Source organism: Mus caroli, chromosome 6 (assembly GCF_900094665.2).
Source record: "Mus caroli chromosome 6, CAROLI_EIJ_v1.1, whole genome shotgun sequence".
NCBI classification, from domain to species: domain Eukaryota; kingdom Metazoa; phylum Chordata; class Mammalia; order Rodentia; family Muridae; genus Mus; species Mus caroli.
In genome coordinates this window covers 103759185-103777568 of record NC_034575.1, presented here as the reverse complement: position 1 = coordinate 103777568, position 18384 = coordinate 103759185, and the positions used below count along the sequence as shown (strand labels likewise).

General features: G+C 45.1%; 1 protein-coding gene across 13 annotated transcripts in view; it reads right to left on the bottom strand.

The window, feature by feature from the left end:
- Positions 1–18384, bottom strand: part of Itpr1 (inositol 1,4,5-trisphosphate receptor type 1) — a 336899-nt gene that overhangs the window by 139931 nt on the left and 178584 nt on the right. For all 13 annotated transcript variants that reach the window (XM_029478976.1, XM_029478977.1, XM_029478980.1 and 10 more), the window contains 11 exons: positions 16017–16155; positions 15390–15444; positions 13864–14029; positions 13514–13684; positions 12835–12900; positions 11660–11797; positions 8345–8470; positions 6219–6419; positions 4139–4390; positions 2109–2234; positions 1596–1724 (listed from right to left, as the gene is read on the bottom strand). In XM_029478976.1, the coding sequence (XP_029334836.1) occupies positions 1596–1724; positions 2109–2234; positions 4139–4390; positions 6219–6419; positions 8345–8470; positions 11660–11797; positions 12835–12900; positions 13514–13684; positions 13864–14029; positions 15390–15444; positions 16017–16155 (1569 nt within the window). The remainder of the gene's footprint in view (positions 1–1595; positions 1725–2108; positions 2235–4138; positions 4391–6218; positions 6420–8344; positions 8471–11659; positions 11798–12834; positions 12901–13513; positions 13685–13863; positions 14030–15389; positions 15445–16016; positions 16156–18384) is intronic.

Here is an 18384-nt window from a genome sequence, read left to right as displayed (position 1 = left end):
AATAAACATTGTATCTCATTCTCACAAGAGCACACCAAGTTGATATTATATTCTTGCCAGACATACAGGATAAGTTCTGAGCCAGGTGTGGTGGTCTTGGGAGGCCAAAGCAGGAGGATCAGAAACTCAAGGCCAGCCTTGGCGACATAGCGAGTCTGAGCCACCACAGGCTACATGACACCCTGTTTCAAAACAGAAAGAAGAAAAAAGAGAAGGCATGAAAAGGGAAGGGAGGGGAGGGGAGGGGAGGGAAGGGAACAGGAAGTTCAGTGACCTCTCCGTGTTAACAGAGCTCATAGGACAGAATGGAGATTTGAATCCAATCTGTCTTGCTCTAAAGCTTCCAGAATTCTCCTCTTCCTCCCTGGAATTCACATTTACAGGCTGATAGTTGGGCATTTCCCTGGCAGCTCAAATGCAGTGCATATAACGCCAAATTCATCGGTCTCAGCTCTGACATGCGAGGCGGGAGGGAGAAAGAACTGAGATGTAGCTAAGGAGAAGACACGCCTTACAAAGGAGCAGCACGAGAGGCTGCTCATTAGCAAGGAATGGTTCAGAGATCGATCAGCTACGTCTTCAGAATTACACTTTGATTTCCAGGTATAAACTACACCTTAGGAGAGATTCGGGATATCTGTCATTTGAAGACTTACTTCTCTGGCAATTCTTGCTTATATGCTGGATAAACTTAGTCCACAGAAGGAAACAGTAGCAACCAAGGTAAGAAGCCATAATGTAAGCCCCATTTAAAGCTGTGTGTGTGTGTGTGTGTGTGTCTGTCTGTCTGTCTCCAGGTACACATGTTCAACAGCCCAGGCTTGGAATTCAGAGGACAATCCTTACGAGCTGATTGTCTCTTGCTACCCAGTAGATACAGGGACTGAACTCAGGTCGTCAGGCCTGTGAGCACGTGCCTCCACCTGTCGGGCCATCAGCCGACCCAGGGCACACAGCTTATGGTTTTCAACACTGTTTCGCTATCTCCTGGGGCATCACCATCTCGAATGTCACCTTCTCCTACAAGAGAAGCGTGTCTGGCCTCATTAATCATTGTGATTTCCTGGTTGGCACTGGGTGTAAAAGTACAAAGAGATGATGCGCCTGGCTGTTAATGGGCTCTGCTTTTCAAGAATGGATCGCCACTCTCGCGTATCCTTGGGTTCTCCACGTCCAGATTTATCAAGGACTGAAAATATCTGAAAAATCATCAGGTCTGTGTGGAACTCATACACAGTTTTCCTTGCCCCTGAACAATATGGTGGGCCCACTACTCACACAGCGGCTGCATGGCATGGCTTACTGTAAGTCTCTTAGAGATGATTTAAAGTCTGAGGGAGCATGTGGGTAACTTCTATGCAACTATAACACCATTTACTGTTCAGGACTTAATTTTGGTATGTGAGGACCGAGAAGGTCCAAGAGCCAATCCCTATAGGTACGATGGGCAACATCCCTTCTGTTCCCAAGGGCCCCTGACAGAGCCACCTTCCATTCTGGCTTTGCAGAATGGCTCATTTCCAGCTCCTTGCACATGCCTGGATGTGGACTGCAGACGCCCACATGAAAACTGTCCCTCGGGAGGCCGTTCTCACCTGAAGAGTGGTGCTCTGGTCTGAGAAGGGAGAGCTGAAGAAGGTGGTGACGATGCTCATCACGATTTCAGTGACGTACTTCTCCAGAATGGAGTCTGCGTGCTTCCTGTCGCTTGTGTTGTTACAGGCCTGGAAAAGAGACGGAGGCCGGGAACTCGGCATGCAAACCTACTCCAGAATATCAACAAATGACATTCCTCACTGATCACCAATCACGGGACAGAGGTAAAGATCTAGAGGCCACAGTGTGTAACAGATGATCACACAGGTTTCAGTGTGGAACAAAATGTGGAAAAAAAAATCACTTATATTACAGATGAAATAAGAAATTACTAAAAAGAAAAAAGTAACGAAAAGTATCAAGTATGAACAGACCCTTCCACTCAGAACTGTTCATGGAAGAAAATTCACAACTGGCTTTTACAGCATTTCTGAACAGGGATGACAGACAGACCTATCATACTCACATGCCCATGAAAACACCACACAGACACACACACACACACGCCTCACCCTGCAGATGTCCACGAGGAAATTCTCAAACAACTTCCACATGTGGTTGCTCGTGTAAATCTCCTTCATCTCCACCTCAGTATCCACATAGCAGTGATTCAGGAAGTTAATGTAAGCGATCTTAACCTGAAGGGAGAAAGAAGCTCTCGTGAGAACCCAGCTTCCACAAGGAGCCCACGAGCTCTCACTTCCTCTCCAAGGTTCGGTGCACAGTCTTATCCACTACCCCTGCTGGCTCTCATTTCTGTAGCTTTTTGATTTTCCAAATTCACAACTATAAAATTCAAAACCCCAAAGCATAAAGCTTTAGGGCGAGACTGTTTTTATGATCTCAAGGTAAGGTTTGATGAAAAGATTCTGACCAAAGGAGAGGTTCAAGTTTGACTACACTGTTCCTGTTGGCAAGAAGGCAGCGTTATTACATGGTCCAGCCTGGGAGCTGTTTGCAATGAGTGAAGCCGGGAAGGCATGACCCATGTCCACATAAAACATGACAGTTAAGTCTCCCCAGCAGCACCCTTTATAATGGCCAACCTGTGGAAAAAGCACACAACTGCACCAGTGATGGCTGGAATGACATAGTGTGGTATCTGGACATGGGAAAGTATTACTTGGTAATAGTGAAGTACCAATGCCTGCAAAGCTGGCACGAGCTGTGAGAAACTATTTTGCAATCACCCAGCCAGAACAAGGCATGCATGTGTGATTTCGTTTATACTGAATGAGCACAAGAGGCAGAGGAAAATCCATGATTATCTAGCCACGGGGAACTGGAAGGAAATGAGGCTAGTCTGGGGTTGCTTTGGGGGGGTACATAGATGATGGCAGTGACAACAGAACTTTGTGGCTCCGTCTACTCATCTGTCCAATATAAATGAGAGAATTGTGAGCTCTGTAAATAGAAAATTAACCAAGCACTAGAGATGTGCACACTGAGACAACTGAAGCAAGAGAGACCTGGTAATATCAAATGTTGACACTGCTGTGGAGCACTGAGTGCTCCAGAGGGAGGAGGGGTATTGAGGGGAGCAAGTCTTCTAGAATGAATTAGACATTACCAAGATGACTTATAGAGATGTGTCTGCTATGGTCAGTACTAGACAGGGAAACAACCTAAATGCCTTTAAACTGATGGATGGACAATAAAAATGGGGAATATATCTACACAATGGAATTCGAGTCAACAACAAAGAAAAATGAAATCATGAAATTTTCAGGTAAATGGAGCGAACCAGAAAATGTTAAATTGAGTGAGGCAATACAGACCCAGAATGACAAACGCCATGCTTTCTCTTATTTGTAAGAGTCAGCTCTTTAGATGTGAGTCCATAGCCTACAGTAACTGCAGGCCCCAGGGAAGTTAAAAGGGACCATGCTGAGAATGGGGCACAGGGACACTGGAGTGGGATACAGGAAGCCACAGTTGCTATGCAGAGAGAACTGGGAAGAATGGGTGAAGAGATTTACTTCTTTGTCTGTTGGGGATAGAGTTTTACTGTGTATGGCCTGGTACTTACTATGTAGCCCAGGCTAGCTTCAAATTCATGGCAATCCTCCTACCCCTGCCTTCTAAGTGCTGAGATAATTGACATATGCCACCATACCTGGCTTTGCAGGTACTCTCTGAGGGAAGTGCGATTTCAGGTCATTTTCATTTGTTACAGTTACCTGTAGTTCCCCAATTCTGTACAATGGTCACGCATTCTTTCTGTACTACGAGATCTTGCTTGGAAGAATTAAACTTACAGGCGAAGCTATCTCAAGCCATTGATAGCTTCTCTTCTAGGCAGTTCCTTCGGCGCACATCCTCTGTGAGATGAATTTGTTCCCCAACCCTGAAGCTTTTATCCCAGATTTGGGGAGAAAGCAGAGACTCACCTGCCTCCTGTTCTTTTCACACAGTATCAACATGGAGGCAAACACTGTTGCAGTGACACTAAATCTTTCTGCACCGTGAGCTGAAGGGCCTGAAAGCCGTGGGTGTCCCAGGCCAGCCACCATGTCTCCACTCAGCTCCACAGGCTACTCACCTCGGGGATGCAGTCTTCATGAGTGACCACACGAACGATGTCATCGAGCGGGAGCAAGGAGTTGCACTTGATCTCTGTGTACACATTCTTGCCCTCTGTGCACACAGCCAAGAGCTCCACCAGATGGATGTGGTACATGAGAGGGCTGTTCTCATCCATCCGGTCACGCTCGGACCGCATCATCTGGATCAGAGTCTGGAAAGAGGCTCTGTCATTGTAGAACACGAGGACGTCCTCTCCAGAGTTGACAAGCTACACAGAGAAAAGTGTTCATTGTTGCTACAAGCCTGCAGGAGTGAGGCAGCCTTACACAACCCCACAGGCAGAGGAAGAGAGACTTCCTTCCCCACACAGGTTGTGTCCTTATCACTAAACTCATCTAGATCCCACTTGTTTCTGGACTGACCAACCACACTTTCTTAAAAGCATCATATGAATCCAAAGATACAGAAATAACCATGGTGACCCTAACAGATTGACTAGGGGAGGACCAGTCTGCACACAAGGCCATTAAAAGGAAACAGGGACTGCTAGCGTGTACTACCAGGCTGCCATTTTTCTAGCTTAAATATTTGCAGAGCTTGGTCTATTTTAAAAGGCATCCTGATGCAAGTCTTCCATCCAGTGTCATATGTCTTTGGTCATAAGTTATCCACATCTACCTAAGATGCTTTTCTTTCTGCCTTCATCAAAATGTCAAGTCATTTTAGCTGGGTGTGGTGGTACAAGCCTATAATGCTAGTACCCGGGAGGCTGAGGCAGGAGGATGATGAGTTCAAGGCCAGCCTTGACTGAACACTGAGTTTCAGACCAGTCTGGGCTGTGAGGCCCTGCCACGTGACAGAAGAAAACAACAGGGCAAAAGAAAAGTCAAGGCATAATTTGTTTCCTTGGATGGTGCCTCTAATACATTTATTTTAATATACATCAATTTTAGCACAACATGAAATAAAAAAGTTTTATAAAGGGCTGGCTCAGAAGTCAAAATAAACTCAGTCAATACTATTTACTCAATGCCAACATATCCTCAACTCAGGAACTGCAGGATTTGGGGGAAGGAAGACGCTACTAGTGAGTGAGCCTAGGACCTTGTTCATTTATGCATGCTGTACTGAGGTACATCCCTCAGAGGTCTGTTTGCTTATTAACAATTAATTTTCATGAATTCCAATCAAGGGTCTAGATACCAAGACAAATACTTTTTCCTGCCTCTGTTTCTGAGTAAAAAATGGGTACAAAATGTGATCTCTGACTCAAAAGTGTTGTTGGGTTGAGAATAAACACTCAATTACAAATTTCTCAGAACAATGTGCAGACTACCATAGGCTTCAAGTAGATGTTAGCTATTTATTCCTGTTGTCATTACCTCATTCAATCTACACAGTCAGTGAAAACACTCATGTAACAGAAATGCTCAAGTCTTGAGATGTCAAGACAGAAGAGCCAATGCAGACCAGCCTGTAAGTGATGCAGCGGGCATCTGTACCCGAGGCGGAGCCAACTCTACTGCCCCTGGAACCACAGATGTGGATGGCTCAGTCAATCCTAGCACAGGGGGAAGTTTACTCAAGTTCCATGGAAGCCACCATTGTGATTGCAGGGTGGGTCTTCCTAATCAAAGACAACAGTCACAGCATAGAGCCAACTTCTGCAAAGACCCAAGTGGAACTTGGGCCTCCACCCTGCAGACCAGAGGCTCCTGGTGAAACATGAAGTTGAAACTGCTCAAGCTAACTAATTAGGTGCGTAGTTAAATAAAAAAGTCCTAACTCCTAAAGGGGACGCTGCTATGGCTTACTGATCTCACCCACATTTAATCTCACATAGATATTGGTCTATCATTCTTCCTCTTTTCTGGCTGAAGAGTCCAACCCAAATTGCCTTATGAGTAACAGATTTACTGTTACAGAGAATCAGATCAGACACTTGCCTAAGCCACGCACGTGAAACTACGCACACATACAAATACAACCTTTCCTTCCATATTGCTCCTCAAGAGGGTGCCAGACCACACAGAGAAGACTAACTTAAGTTTCTATAGAACACCAGATGAAGGTAGAAGCAAATATGTGGTTGTCACCTCAGCCATGACCATGTCTTGGCACTTTTTAATGAATTTCCCTTCTGCCTTGACAATCGTCTGGAGAAACTTGATATACTGGACGTTTCGACCGTGGGTCTCTATGCAGTGAACAAAGTGCTGGACCACTCTCTCGTTGATCTCACTGCACAGCTGGAAGTTGTTCATGAAGATGTGCTGCATCGTCACTGCCTCCAGGATCTGGCACAAGACAAGGAGCGTACAGAAGGATATGGTCACAGAGAGGCCAGTGCAGGCTGATGAGATAAACTGCCTTACTAAAACCCAGAATCATACCTGTATCTGAGCATGCTTCTCATTCTCCCTTTACACTATCCCATTAGTCAGCAAACTCCTTGTTTTTTATAAGACACTGTCAAACAGCTTTTGAAAAGATGTTCTGTATACTTTATATTGCAGTACAGCTGTTCTAGATTTATGTGTATAAATGTTCTATGTGCATATACGTACACCCCGTGTGTGTACCTGATGGATGCAGAAATCAGAAGAGGATGTCAGAGCCTCTGGAACTGGCGTTAAGAGTAGTTGTGAGCAACCATGTAAGTGCTAGGAACTGAACTCTAGTCCTTTGCAAGAGCAATGCTTCAAGCCACTGATTCATCTCTCCTGCGTAATACAGCTATTCTATATCCCGGTGAACACCATCTTTTCTATTGTAGTCAACTCTTACATGTCAAGTTATGTTTGTCTGATCACTCATCATGGTGTGGAGACCTTGTCTCACCAACTGCTTGTGCCCATCAAGTTTTTGGCCCTCTCTCCTCCTTTCTTTAAAAAATTGTAATAAAGATGCTGAGAATCAACTCTTTGCTGAACATATGTAATGCAAATGTCTTCTCTCACTCTGTGTCTTAATTACTCTTGGCTGCTCTTAATGATGGCATCTTGGGCATAGAAGTTGATTTAATAAGGTTCGATTAATCGATATATTCCTGTATAATTAATTTCCTTCGCACACGGTACTGTGATGTGACAGAGCCAAGAAGACATCTCACATCATGGTCCGGGAACTTTATTTTGTACATTTTATCCAGAGATGCTCGGTCTTGTCCTATACTGGCAGGGAGCTGAGTACTGGCTGGATTTTGATATCGATATTCTTATGGTTCATCACCGGCCTCAGTATTTTATAAACCTACACCTTCCTTACTCTCTGATGGACTTAATATTAAGAGCTACTGGCCAATAGCTAAGAACTTCCAGGCAGAGAGAGAAACTTTGGTTTAGAATTAGGCAAGGGATCACTTGCCAGCATGATCCAGAGGAGGAGGTGGGACAAGCCAAGAGTGTGAGAGAGAGCAGGCCATGAGGCAGGATGTGAACCAGGACATTCATGCTAATTAATTTGTATGAGCTGGCTGAGAGGCTGCCCAGCTATAGTGCGTAAGCTTTTAGAAATAATAAGTCTCCGTGTCATTATTTGGCAGCCAGCAGGTCCAAGAAAGTTTGGTAATAAGTTCTGCTGAGTGTGTGTATGTACATGGAGAAAGACATCGTTTGCAGTGTTATTTATGAAACCAAAAACTGGGAAGTGACTACTTATTCACTAATAAGGTAGTAAAGTTTTTTTTTTTTTTTTCAACTTGCAGCCATTTTACAGAAGGCCATTGAACGGTCAAAGACAGTGAGAAAAAAAATACCACTTATTTCTGATTTACAAAGGCATCAGTGTTGTGTTCAATGCAAACAAAAAAGTGCAGGATGTAAGATATGTGTGAGTGTGAAGGCATATTAAACAAAATGTGCTATATTTACTGAATATATCTAGAAATATGCACTTAGCAAGCATGTAATATAGAAATGCTTCATGTGCGCATATTACATACTTAGGCAAGTACTGAGGAACATCACTATTGTCTTGGTAATTGTGACACAGTGATGGATGGGTTCAGGAAATATACCTCCTTTGCCCTCCTGAATTCTCTCCTTTGTACCCATGTCATCCTAGATTCACAATATGCTGCATTTATGTCCTGACAGCTGGTCAGAATGGTCTCTTTGCAGTGAATGCTGCATTCTAACAAGTTCAAGAATACACAACATCAAAGGACAACTGGTTCCCCACAGTCCCCCCAATGCAGGTCTGCCAGGCCTTCCCATCTCACCCCTGGGTTGAGAAACAGGTTTATGTGTTTATGCAGCAAAGCTTGATTCTGCTGGTTGCCTGCACAGAAATTCTGCAAAAATTCATGAGCCAGCCGCATGATCTCCTGCATCTTGGTGTCTTCGGCCTGTGTGAGAGGAGAGACAAGAAAAGCACTTATTGTGACACTTCTACTCCATGCTAATACCCTCTATTAAGGTGGGATCCAGAGGTGTGTGCCCAGGGTCCTGATGGTAGAGTAAGGTGCTTGCCAAACCCTCTGAGAACTAGCCAGAAAGAAACAGACTCATGCCTTGCCTTGTCTTTCCCACTGGCCATTGACACAAAGATTTTGCATAAGAAAAAGTTGATTTTGCAGAGTTAAAGTTAAGAGAAGGATTCCACTGTATATCATTGGCTGGAATTTCCAAATTCCTACTTTTGAGAATGGGTCCTGACAGTGGAGCGGAGCGCATTTCACCCCTGCTGGTACATACTCAGCTCATCTGCTCCTGTTAGTTCTATAGCCACTGGGAAGCACTGTAACTTCCAGCAGCATGTGCCAGGGACGAGGAGAAACGTCAGTGGATTCTAAATTCAGACACCTGCGCCTGATCTACTGCTTTCTCTGTAACCCCAGTCCTATCTATAAACTAAGATTTAGCTTTTCCTTCTGCAAAATGGGACAGTATCTGCCCTGGGCGCTCTGCATTGCTGGTCATGTGGCTCTTCCACAATTAAGACCATGATTTCATATTAAAAATTTTAGTGCTAGTAAAGAGTTAAGTACCATTGTTATAAAACATAAAACCTACGGTCATTCTGCCCAGTTCTCGATTGAAAACATTTAAGGCAGTAATGGGAGAATGAGACTCTTCAAAGTGGAAGCCACCGTTCACACCCTACTGCGTTCACACCCTACTGAGTTTACTTCCTAAAGCATTGAGTATCTATCCCTTCCTCCTCCAGGCAGGAGACTGACAGCAAGGAGTGGAGACCTTTGTATACTTTATTCTGACCTCACATGGACATGTATGACCTAGCTGTGTGACCTGGAACTTAGTGGCAGTCGCTGCTCAGGACAAGTCAGCTCTCCATTCTGGTTTGAACAGAGGTCATCAAATTTACAAAGCAAGGCAGAAAACTTTTTAGGATTAGTGAATCAAGAAGCTAAACCCTAAGCTCTGCAGTTTCTTATGCAACTATCTGGAAATTCAGCAGCTATTCCGAGCTGACATGCTGGGCAAAAGCAGGCAGTGTTGGAAGTGCCCCATATCTTGTCAACCATGTCCTAAAAAATAACTCTGGGAGAAGGCAGGACAAACCTCTCAGGACAGGAGACATAAGGACTGGGAGCAACCAGCCCTGGTTGTGGGTTCTATGCCTACCTCTAATTCATGGGCAAAAGTTCTAGGTGTAAGAAATCAGAGGACTCAGGACAGATCGATGCTGCTGGTTGAGAGTGGTAACCTTAACAGTCCTGCGTGCTTTCATGACTTCTACTAAAAAAAAGAATCGGCTGCAAAGTGGGGAAGAGCTTCCAGGGTTTGAAGGGCATTTCACACGGCAGGCAGGCTTGGGATTTGTGTTACAAGATGTCTCCTGGTGAGAATTTCTTATCGTTATCACAAACTGGGATGTTTGCACCCCACTCATAGTGAGTGAGCAAACACACACACACACACACACACACACACACACAGAGCCAGAGAGTCAGAGTTCTGCCTTAGAGGCACCAACTGCAGATCAATCTGGTTGTCCCTACTTTAACATTGCTCTCTGAATGGCTATCATTAAAGCCAAGGGCAAAGCTATGGCCACCAAAAACCACCTCCCCACACTACACACTGGAAAAGTGTGGATGGCGCACACACCTGAGCTAACTCCAGGTTACCTACAAGTCTGATTTCCCAGAGGGATTTGGCTTGTGCTTCCCTGTGGCTAGGGAAAGGCACGGCTCACCTGATTCATAACCTCTCCATGACTGAGAAGGCAGCTTCTATGGATGTGCTATCTAGAAGGGAAGGCAGCAGACCCAGACTCCACGGGGGAGCCAAGCTGGCCATATGCACACAGCTTTGCCACCCTGAGCCTTCCTGGCCACAGTGTCCTCACTCAAAGGAGATGTGATGGCATCACTGTCTCATCAGCATGTGCACAGGACACAGGAGATAAACAGCATAAAAGGACTGCAGCAAAGTGCTGTGGGCCTCCAATCCCTCAGCAGTGGGCTTCCTCCAGGAGCTGCTTCACCCATGGGTCAGTCAGCCTTTGGGATTGTAATGGAGCGCAAGGCACTCCAGAGTCATGCCCAACTTCCCTGGGCCTCAGCTTCCCAATGTCATGTGCGTAAACCACAAAGCCTCGCTGCTGTTGCAAGGTTTGAATGTATCCCCAAGAGCCTGTCTGTCTCCACAGATGCCGAATAGGCTTCCGCCTGTGCTGATTGGCTTTTCAACAAAATGCAGCTCTTTGTGCAAAGAGGGAAACTGAACTGAGGAACTGCATCCATAGCCTGGCTTATGGGCTGGGGCGGGGGGGGGTGCATTTTCTTGATGAGTGACTGCTGGGGAGAGCTCAGCCCACTGTGGGCAGCGCTGTCTGTCCTTGTGCAGGCGAACCTGCGTTGTACTAAAAACCAAGCTGAGCAAGCCATGGAAACAAGCCAGTAAGCAGCATTCCTTCATCGTCTTGCATCCATTCCTGCACCGAGATCTTCCCTTGCCTTTCTTCAGCTATGGGCTGTGATCTGAGAGTTGTAAGAGGAAATCAACCCTTCCTTCCCCGCAAGATGCGATGCCTCTGATCATGGTATTTATTTATCACAGCAATAGAAATCTAATCAAGACAGTGCCCTTCTGAAATACAATCTCTTGGAAGCAAAGAAAAAAAAAAAAGAAAGAAAAAAGAAAAGAAAAAAAGATGGTGTTGGGGGTAGGGGGTCGGGGGTCGGGGCTTGGTCTAAATATATACTCAGATGATAGGACACTGTCAAAAACTAGAGCAAGTTCCACATAGTTCCACATGCCTCCAATGACTTTGTTTTAGCTGTGTTTTGGACAAAGGTGGATAACACCAGCTAAAACACACAAATGAAACCTCTGGTGTAGATCTAGAAGTCCCCATCTAAGAAGGCTTAGGTGTGACAGAAGAATCAGATCCTTATTTCTTTATAGAACGCAAACACTGGAGGTGTTGAGGAGAGGCAATCTCTCTCATATAAATGACCTGGACTTGCTTTAGGTCACAAGCGCATCATTGGCCCTCCCCTACTTCACCCAATTGTGAAGGCTTTGGGGGTGGGAATCCGGCCCACCCTGGATGCACGCGCCCTCACCTTCTCGTAGGGGATCTGCAGCAGCTCCAGCACCACAGCGTGTGCGCCCATGTTCCTCAGCAGTCGCTGCTGCTGCTTCCGGCTCTTCCTCACCGACGCGCTCTCCTGCACGCAGAGCTTGCTAAGTCGAATCAAAATCTGAGAAAGAAGAAATCAACCACATCAAACCAGGAACTGCAATGTGAGGAGAGACCTGAGGGTCAGGTCATAATACATTTACACCTTAGACAGGAGCATTCCTCCGGTACGTAGTATCTGTGCGGATTGTACAAAATCTAATCTATGGAAGAAAAGTGTCTTGCTGAACACATCTATGTTTCAATGGCCAGTGTACTGGCTGGTTTTGTGTGTTAACTTGACACAGGCTGGAGTAATCACAGAAAAAGGAGCTTCAGTTGGGGAAGTGACTCCATGAGATCCAGCTGTGGGGCATTTTCTCAATGAGTGATCAAGGGAGGAGGGCCCCTTGTGGGTGGTACCATCTCTGGGTTGGTGGTCCTGGGTTCTATAAGAAAGCAAGCTGAGCAAGCCAGGGGAAGCAAGCTAGTAAGAAACATCCCTCCATGGCCTCTGCATCAGCTCCTGCTTCCTGACCTGCTTGAGTTCCAGTACTGACTTCCTTAAGTGATGAACCGCAATGTGGAAACATACGCTGAATAAACCCTTCCCTCCCCAACTTGCTTCTTGGCCATGGTGTTTGTGCAGGAATAGAAACCCTGACTAAGACAGCCAATAACATGGGTTCATGGGTCACTTAAATGATCTGGCTAGGCAACAGCTTCGAAGACCTTAGGAGGGCTTTGCTGGGGTAAAACCCACAAAGCTTCCAAGCCCAAACTACTACATGCAGAGATTTCTAAAGCCAAGCATGGATATAAATCCTCAGTGATTGTACAAATCAATTTCTGATCCACTTCAAAACCTCAAAATAATGTAGTTCCTGTTAAAAAAAAAAAAGCAATGCCTAAAAAGGTGAGGGAATAAGAACGCTCAGATAATACATAAACTCAGACCTGAGGCTGGAACCCAAGTATTCAACCGCAGGGAGCTACCTTCTCCTCTCCCCAGACACATTTTACACAAAGAGCTCACATTCTTGTACCTTCAACTCGCTGATCACTGACTAAAGCTCACTAGCGTCATCAGGACGAGGGTTGGCAGGGCGCCTGCCTTACCTCTTTCACCACTCGGTAGTTGTAGCTGCTGGTGCTTTCGTGCTTCAGTGGCTTGCTCGTCCCCTCCTAAGGACCAAAAAGAACACATACAGTAGGCGCCTCTTGTGGTCTACAGTTAGGTAAACATCACCCTTTAGCCGGGCGGTGGTGGCACACGCCTTTAATCCCAGCACTTGGGAGGCAGAGGCAGGCGAATTTCTGAGTTCAAGGCCAGCCTGGTCTACAAAGTGAGTTCCAGGACAGCCAGGGCTACACGGAGAAACCCTGTCTCAAAAAACCAAAAAAAAAAAAAAAAAAAAAAGAAACAAATCACCCTTTAAGAAAGTACACACACTGTGCATTGTCTTTTGACAGTCAGGCAGCCCGAGATGTTCACCAATTCTTCACCCCTGGGAAGCAGATGTGGTGGTCACAGGAGGCCATTCCCTAGTGAGTCTCTCGAGGGAAATCCAGTGCTACTTCACTCAACTACGTCTCTTCTACATGGTCCACAGTTGCCCAGAAATACATCTAAGCTTTGATTTTTGTAGCTAACTTTCTAGGAGAATAGCGGTCACCCTGGTTACTTAGTAAGTATCTCTTGATAGCAACCGTCCTATCATCTACGTTTATATCTAAGACTAGAAAAGAATGCTGCCTTGCTTTAAGAAGCAGGAGACCTAACGTGGGCTGTGCCTACCTCAGTTTTCTTATGCTCATTTTCACCAGAGGCTCCGTCCATAGGCTCATCGGGACCCTGGCCTTTGTACACCCAGAGCTCAGACTTCTCCACAATGGACCTTAGTTGGTCCAAGTCTTGCTTGATCTGTTTATAGTTGTCCACATCTTGGCTAGTAACCAGCAGTTGAACCTTAATGAACATAATATGTTAGTTACATGAACCTTAAAACACACACACACACACACACACACACACACACACACACACACACAGAGAGAGAGAGAGCGAGAGAGCGAGACGAGCACAAGAGAGACATAATCCTTTCATTGCACAGAACACACAACAGCTTTTTGATACACAGGAAGTACCTGTTTGAAGGCCTGAAGGACCTCCTGCCTCTGGCTGAAGTGCCGAAAGAGGAGCTGCAGGGCCCCAGACACCAGGGGTGGGTAGTCATGCATTGTCAAGTGGAGCAGGACCCTGAGGAAGGTTCTGCCACCATGATCATCCAGGTCCAGAGGTGTGTTCTCCTCACTACAGGAACACAGGGAAGGAGAAAAAGAGACCAAGTAAAGCTACAGTCCCAGGATCATGCACATGAGCCTGGCAGAGCTGAACGACAATTCAAACACTACTCCAACCAATGGAGCCTCGCTGTTCATCAGCTCCTTTTTTATAAGCCAATTGTGTTTTACCCTCAGCTCCTCTGTGAGAAGAGGGGACAAATACGATGTTATAACTCCCTAAGCCAATAGGACTAACATGTTGAGATTTTGAGACCTAACTTACAGCTTTCTTCCACTGGGTTTCATCTGTGTTCCAAAATCTAAAACAAATGTGCTCCTTCCAAGCTTTTTGTTTAAAATGCTGTAGCTTAGCACTTATTAAATCATCTGGTAATAAAATAAAACTAGTTTTGAAAATATCTAGTCTGCAGTCTAGAGAGCACTTGCTTTCTGTTGGCTTGTCTTCTTGCAACATCTGTTCTGAGAATCAGCCACCGTTCTGTAAGGGAGCACAAACTGACCATGTAGAGCAAGGTTGAAACCTCAGCATGACGTATGTGCCTTTACCAGCACCAGGAATATAAGTAACATCCAGTGCATACCAGTCCCAGCTACTGTACCACGACAGTTGTGTGGCAGACCCAACAGTGACTAGAACTGCTCGGCAGGGATCCAGGTCACCCCAGACAGCTGGGAGAAATACTTGGGGCTCAAATTCTTAAGACTGTTGGAGATGTGTGTTGTGAAGCAATAAACAGTCAAACCAAGTATGCTGGTTATAATCACTGTGGCCTTTGGATATTTATTACAGATGTGTGAGTTTATACTAATAATGTTTTGTGTTAAAACTAAGATCTGTGGTATTAGGAGGCGTTCCCATCAGGAGTGATTAAAGGATACATTGTTTGTGTGTTTGTTTGTTTTATCTTTTGCTGCTTTTGGTTTTCTTTGTTATTTATTTTTGCTGTTGTTGCATAGCTTGGCTATCAGTGGAGGAAGTCAATGACATTAGTAACCTCTATCTGATTTGAACCCCTTTTCTCTACTCTTTGACCCACATCATATAAAAATAACCTTGCAAATATCTCTATATATTAGGATACCTTAAATCTTTTTTGTCCTAGGCAGGAAACACGTCACACACACACACACACACACACACACACACACACACACACATACACACACACCCTAAATCTTTTCTGTCCTAGGCAGGAAACACATGCATGCACAGTGCATCACCTAAGTTCTGTGACTTAGTAATTCCAAACAGAACCTAAACCTGAAGGCTCAACAGTATGCTCAAGAAGAACCCTGGGAGAATTAGAGAAGAGCTGCCTTGCACACTCTAGAACTACCAGACAAGGACACAATGAAAGCACACTTTCCTTCCTCCAAAGATGCCTTCTGCTTGTTCTTCAATGTGTTCAAAGTCAAGAGCACCTGAAAAGTGAGAGTACGCGAAGTTAGACAGGACAAGGCCTGAAAACCTGCTTCTGCAGAACTGAGCTGAATGTGCTTCAAAAGCAACGCTCCATGCGACCCTCAGATCTGCCCATGCGTCATAACCTACAGAGCCATGGAGTCAGGCTGGCCCAGATGACCCTCACATCTGTCATTTTCTTGTTGCTAAAGAAGAGTGATGGCCTCACTCTAAAAAATACTTGTGCTGTCTGGGAATCACAACTACCACTGTCTTTCCCTTAGTCTTCTCCAGTATCTATGGCTGAGTAGAACATCAAATACGCCACAAAAGTTGCTGGTAGAGAATATTTTTGGCATTGTGTTGGTTTTGAGTTGCTTTTTAGGAAACTCCAACACTATAAATCTCAGGTGTCTTCAGTCCCTAGAGGTGTACCCCCAAGAAGCAATTTTTTGTGTGTGTTTGTTTGTTTCCTCAATATACTCTTGATCAAAGAGTCTTTAAAATACTGGAATCTTCTCTCTTTGAGCCCCAAGTGGCATTGCACCCAGGTGCCACTCTATGGCTGAAATCCCATGCTGGCGTCACTAACCTGGCACATTACTTGGCCCTTCCTGGCTGCTGTTTCCGGAGGATGTTTCCGATGACTGGGAATTGCTTTCATCAAACTCCCGCTTAAATATACACAGGAGGCAGGAGATCCTATAATCCAATCTCACATTCAAAATAAACTGAAGATTCAAGGAGACATGGAAACACTTTGGTTACATTAACATACCATCTTTAACACTTTGCCAAGCCGCTGCAGTCTGGCAGGGCCTGGTATCAGCTGCATCAATTACCTTAAGCACCGAGTCAAATATTTGTCTTAGGTTTCAACAGTCATTTTAACGATAACAGACTTCTAAGGGGCACATCCTGTGTGCCCACAATACCTTAGCTTCTGGTGTAGACTTTGGCATCCTAAATTAAACACCCAGAATAATACATCACTCGTGCCTCCATGCTTTGCAAAACAGGATTATATTTCAGCAAAGACTGAAAGCCAACTCTGGGCCTAACTAGCGATGAAGATGGCTACTTTGGTTAAAATGAACTGGCAGAAATTTTGCTTTTACTTCTAAGAATTAGCTTCATTTATAGTTGATTATCTCCTCCGGTTAGTTAGAGTCCCCTGGGTTCTTGTTTTGTTAACTTCCTATATTCCCCCTCCCTCTACTCCTGCAGACATTTCCCAAAGGATTATAGCTAGAGCCCCAAAGAAAAGTTAGCCAGCTGCATCATGTAGGCATCCTACTGACATCCCTCCTTCCTCTCTCCTAGCTTCTGCTTGGCCCTCTGGGTGACCTTACCCAATTACAGGCTGTCACCGATCCCACATGGAGACAGATGTTTGACCTGTCTCCAAGCTCTTAGTCCCCATTCCCAGTGACTGTTGCACATCCGGTTTGGTATATTCCCAGAACCTCAAATTCAGTATTATGCAAAACCAACTATAATTGTTACTGATGGGCGTCAGCTTAGAGAGATTTAAAGGACCCCCAGATGGCTGGCTGAAGGCTGGGAAGGTACAGAGAAAGGTGGGGAGATGGGCAATGAGCAGTTAGTAGTGAGGAAGGAAGGCTTCCTTTTGTTTGAACATTTTTCAGTTGTAGGAATATAGCAATTGGCATGGCAGATGGAAACAATCATGTTAGAGAGGACAGACTAGTAATTCTAAGAGCGAGCCAAGTCCTTGTGTGTGGAAGGAGAAAAGTCAGTCGGAGACTCTTGGCCCCATTACATCTCTCAACTCCCAGCAGCTTAGGATGCTCTCTTTCTGCTCCTTGCACGGAATTTTCAACCCCAAAGATGTCCCGCAGTAGAAAGATTCACATTAGCTATGTTTGAAGAATATACACATGGCAGGTATGATGTCTCAACTGTCACTTAATGGTTCAATTGAGAAAGAGGTGACAATGTGTATTGACCGATTCAAGCTGATTTACCATTTCCCTTTGTCCTCTTGAAAACAGGCTGTTCCCAGACTTGTCCCCACTTCAGACTCTTTGTACTTGCTACATCCTAAGACTTCCAAGGTATGGCCATGGGCATCTATGTTTGAGGAAACCACTTTACTACAGAGGTCTTCTCTCACAACATAAAAAAAAACCATTATCTGTGCCTGTGGTGTCCTCCAAATCAGTTGACCCTTCTTCTTTAAAAGAAAATTAATTTGTATGATGTATTATTTGTATGATGTATGTTAATTAATTTGTATGATGTATGTATGGGTCTTCTGTGTGCATGGTTGTCTGTGTACTACTTGCACTCCTGGTGCTCATGGAGGCTCATGAAAGCCACCCAACTCCCTGGAACTGCAGTCACAGATGGTAAGCCAGCATATGGGCTCTGGAAACCAAACCCAGGTCTTCTGGAAAAGCATCTAAGTTCTTTTAACCATTCAGTCATCGTTCCAGCTCCCAGTCAACTTGTCTTTATGTTTTAACAACTAAGCCTATGTCCTTGTCAAAATGAAACTTTTTAGGATCAGAACTTGAATGGATTTTGTTCCTTGTTGGCTCCCAAGTGCTAAAAGGGAGTTGGTGTGGAGTTAATATCAACTAACATTCATGGGTGAATAGGTGAGTGGATGCAAAAGGTAGAAAATGGAAGAGATGGGGTGGGGAGAAAAAGAGGAGGGGACCAAGGAGAAAGGCCTTGCAATGCTAATAGAGTCCTGGAGTGACTCTAGGCAAAGGCTTGGGCAGAGAAAGGGTGAACAGCTCTGACGTAAAGCTAAGGTAACTGAACAAGTTCTGAGATGGCAGACTAGACAAAGCCATGATGGGGAAAGGTAGGAGATGGCAATAAAGAATTAAAAGGAGCAATTCTCTCTCTTCCGGTCAGAAAAGCACCTGGGCAGCTGGGGCGCAGGGTCTGCTGACACTCGCCAGCTACCCACAACACCCGCCACAGGA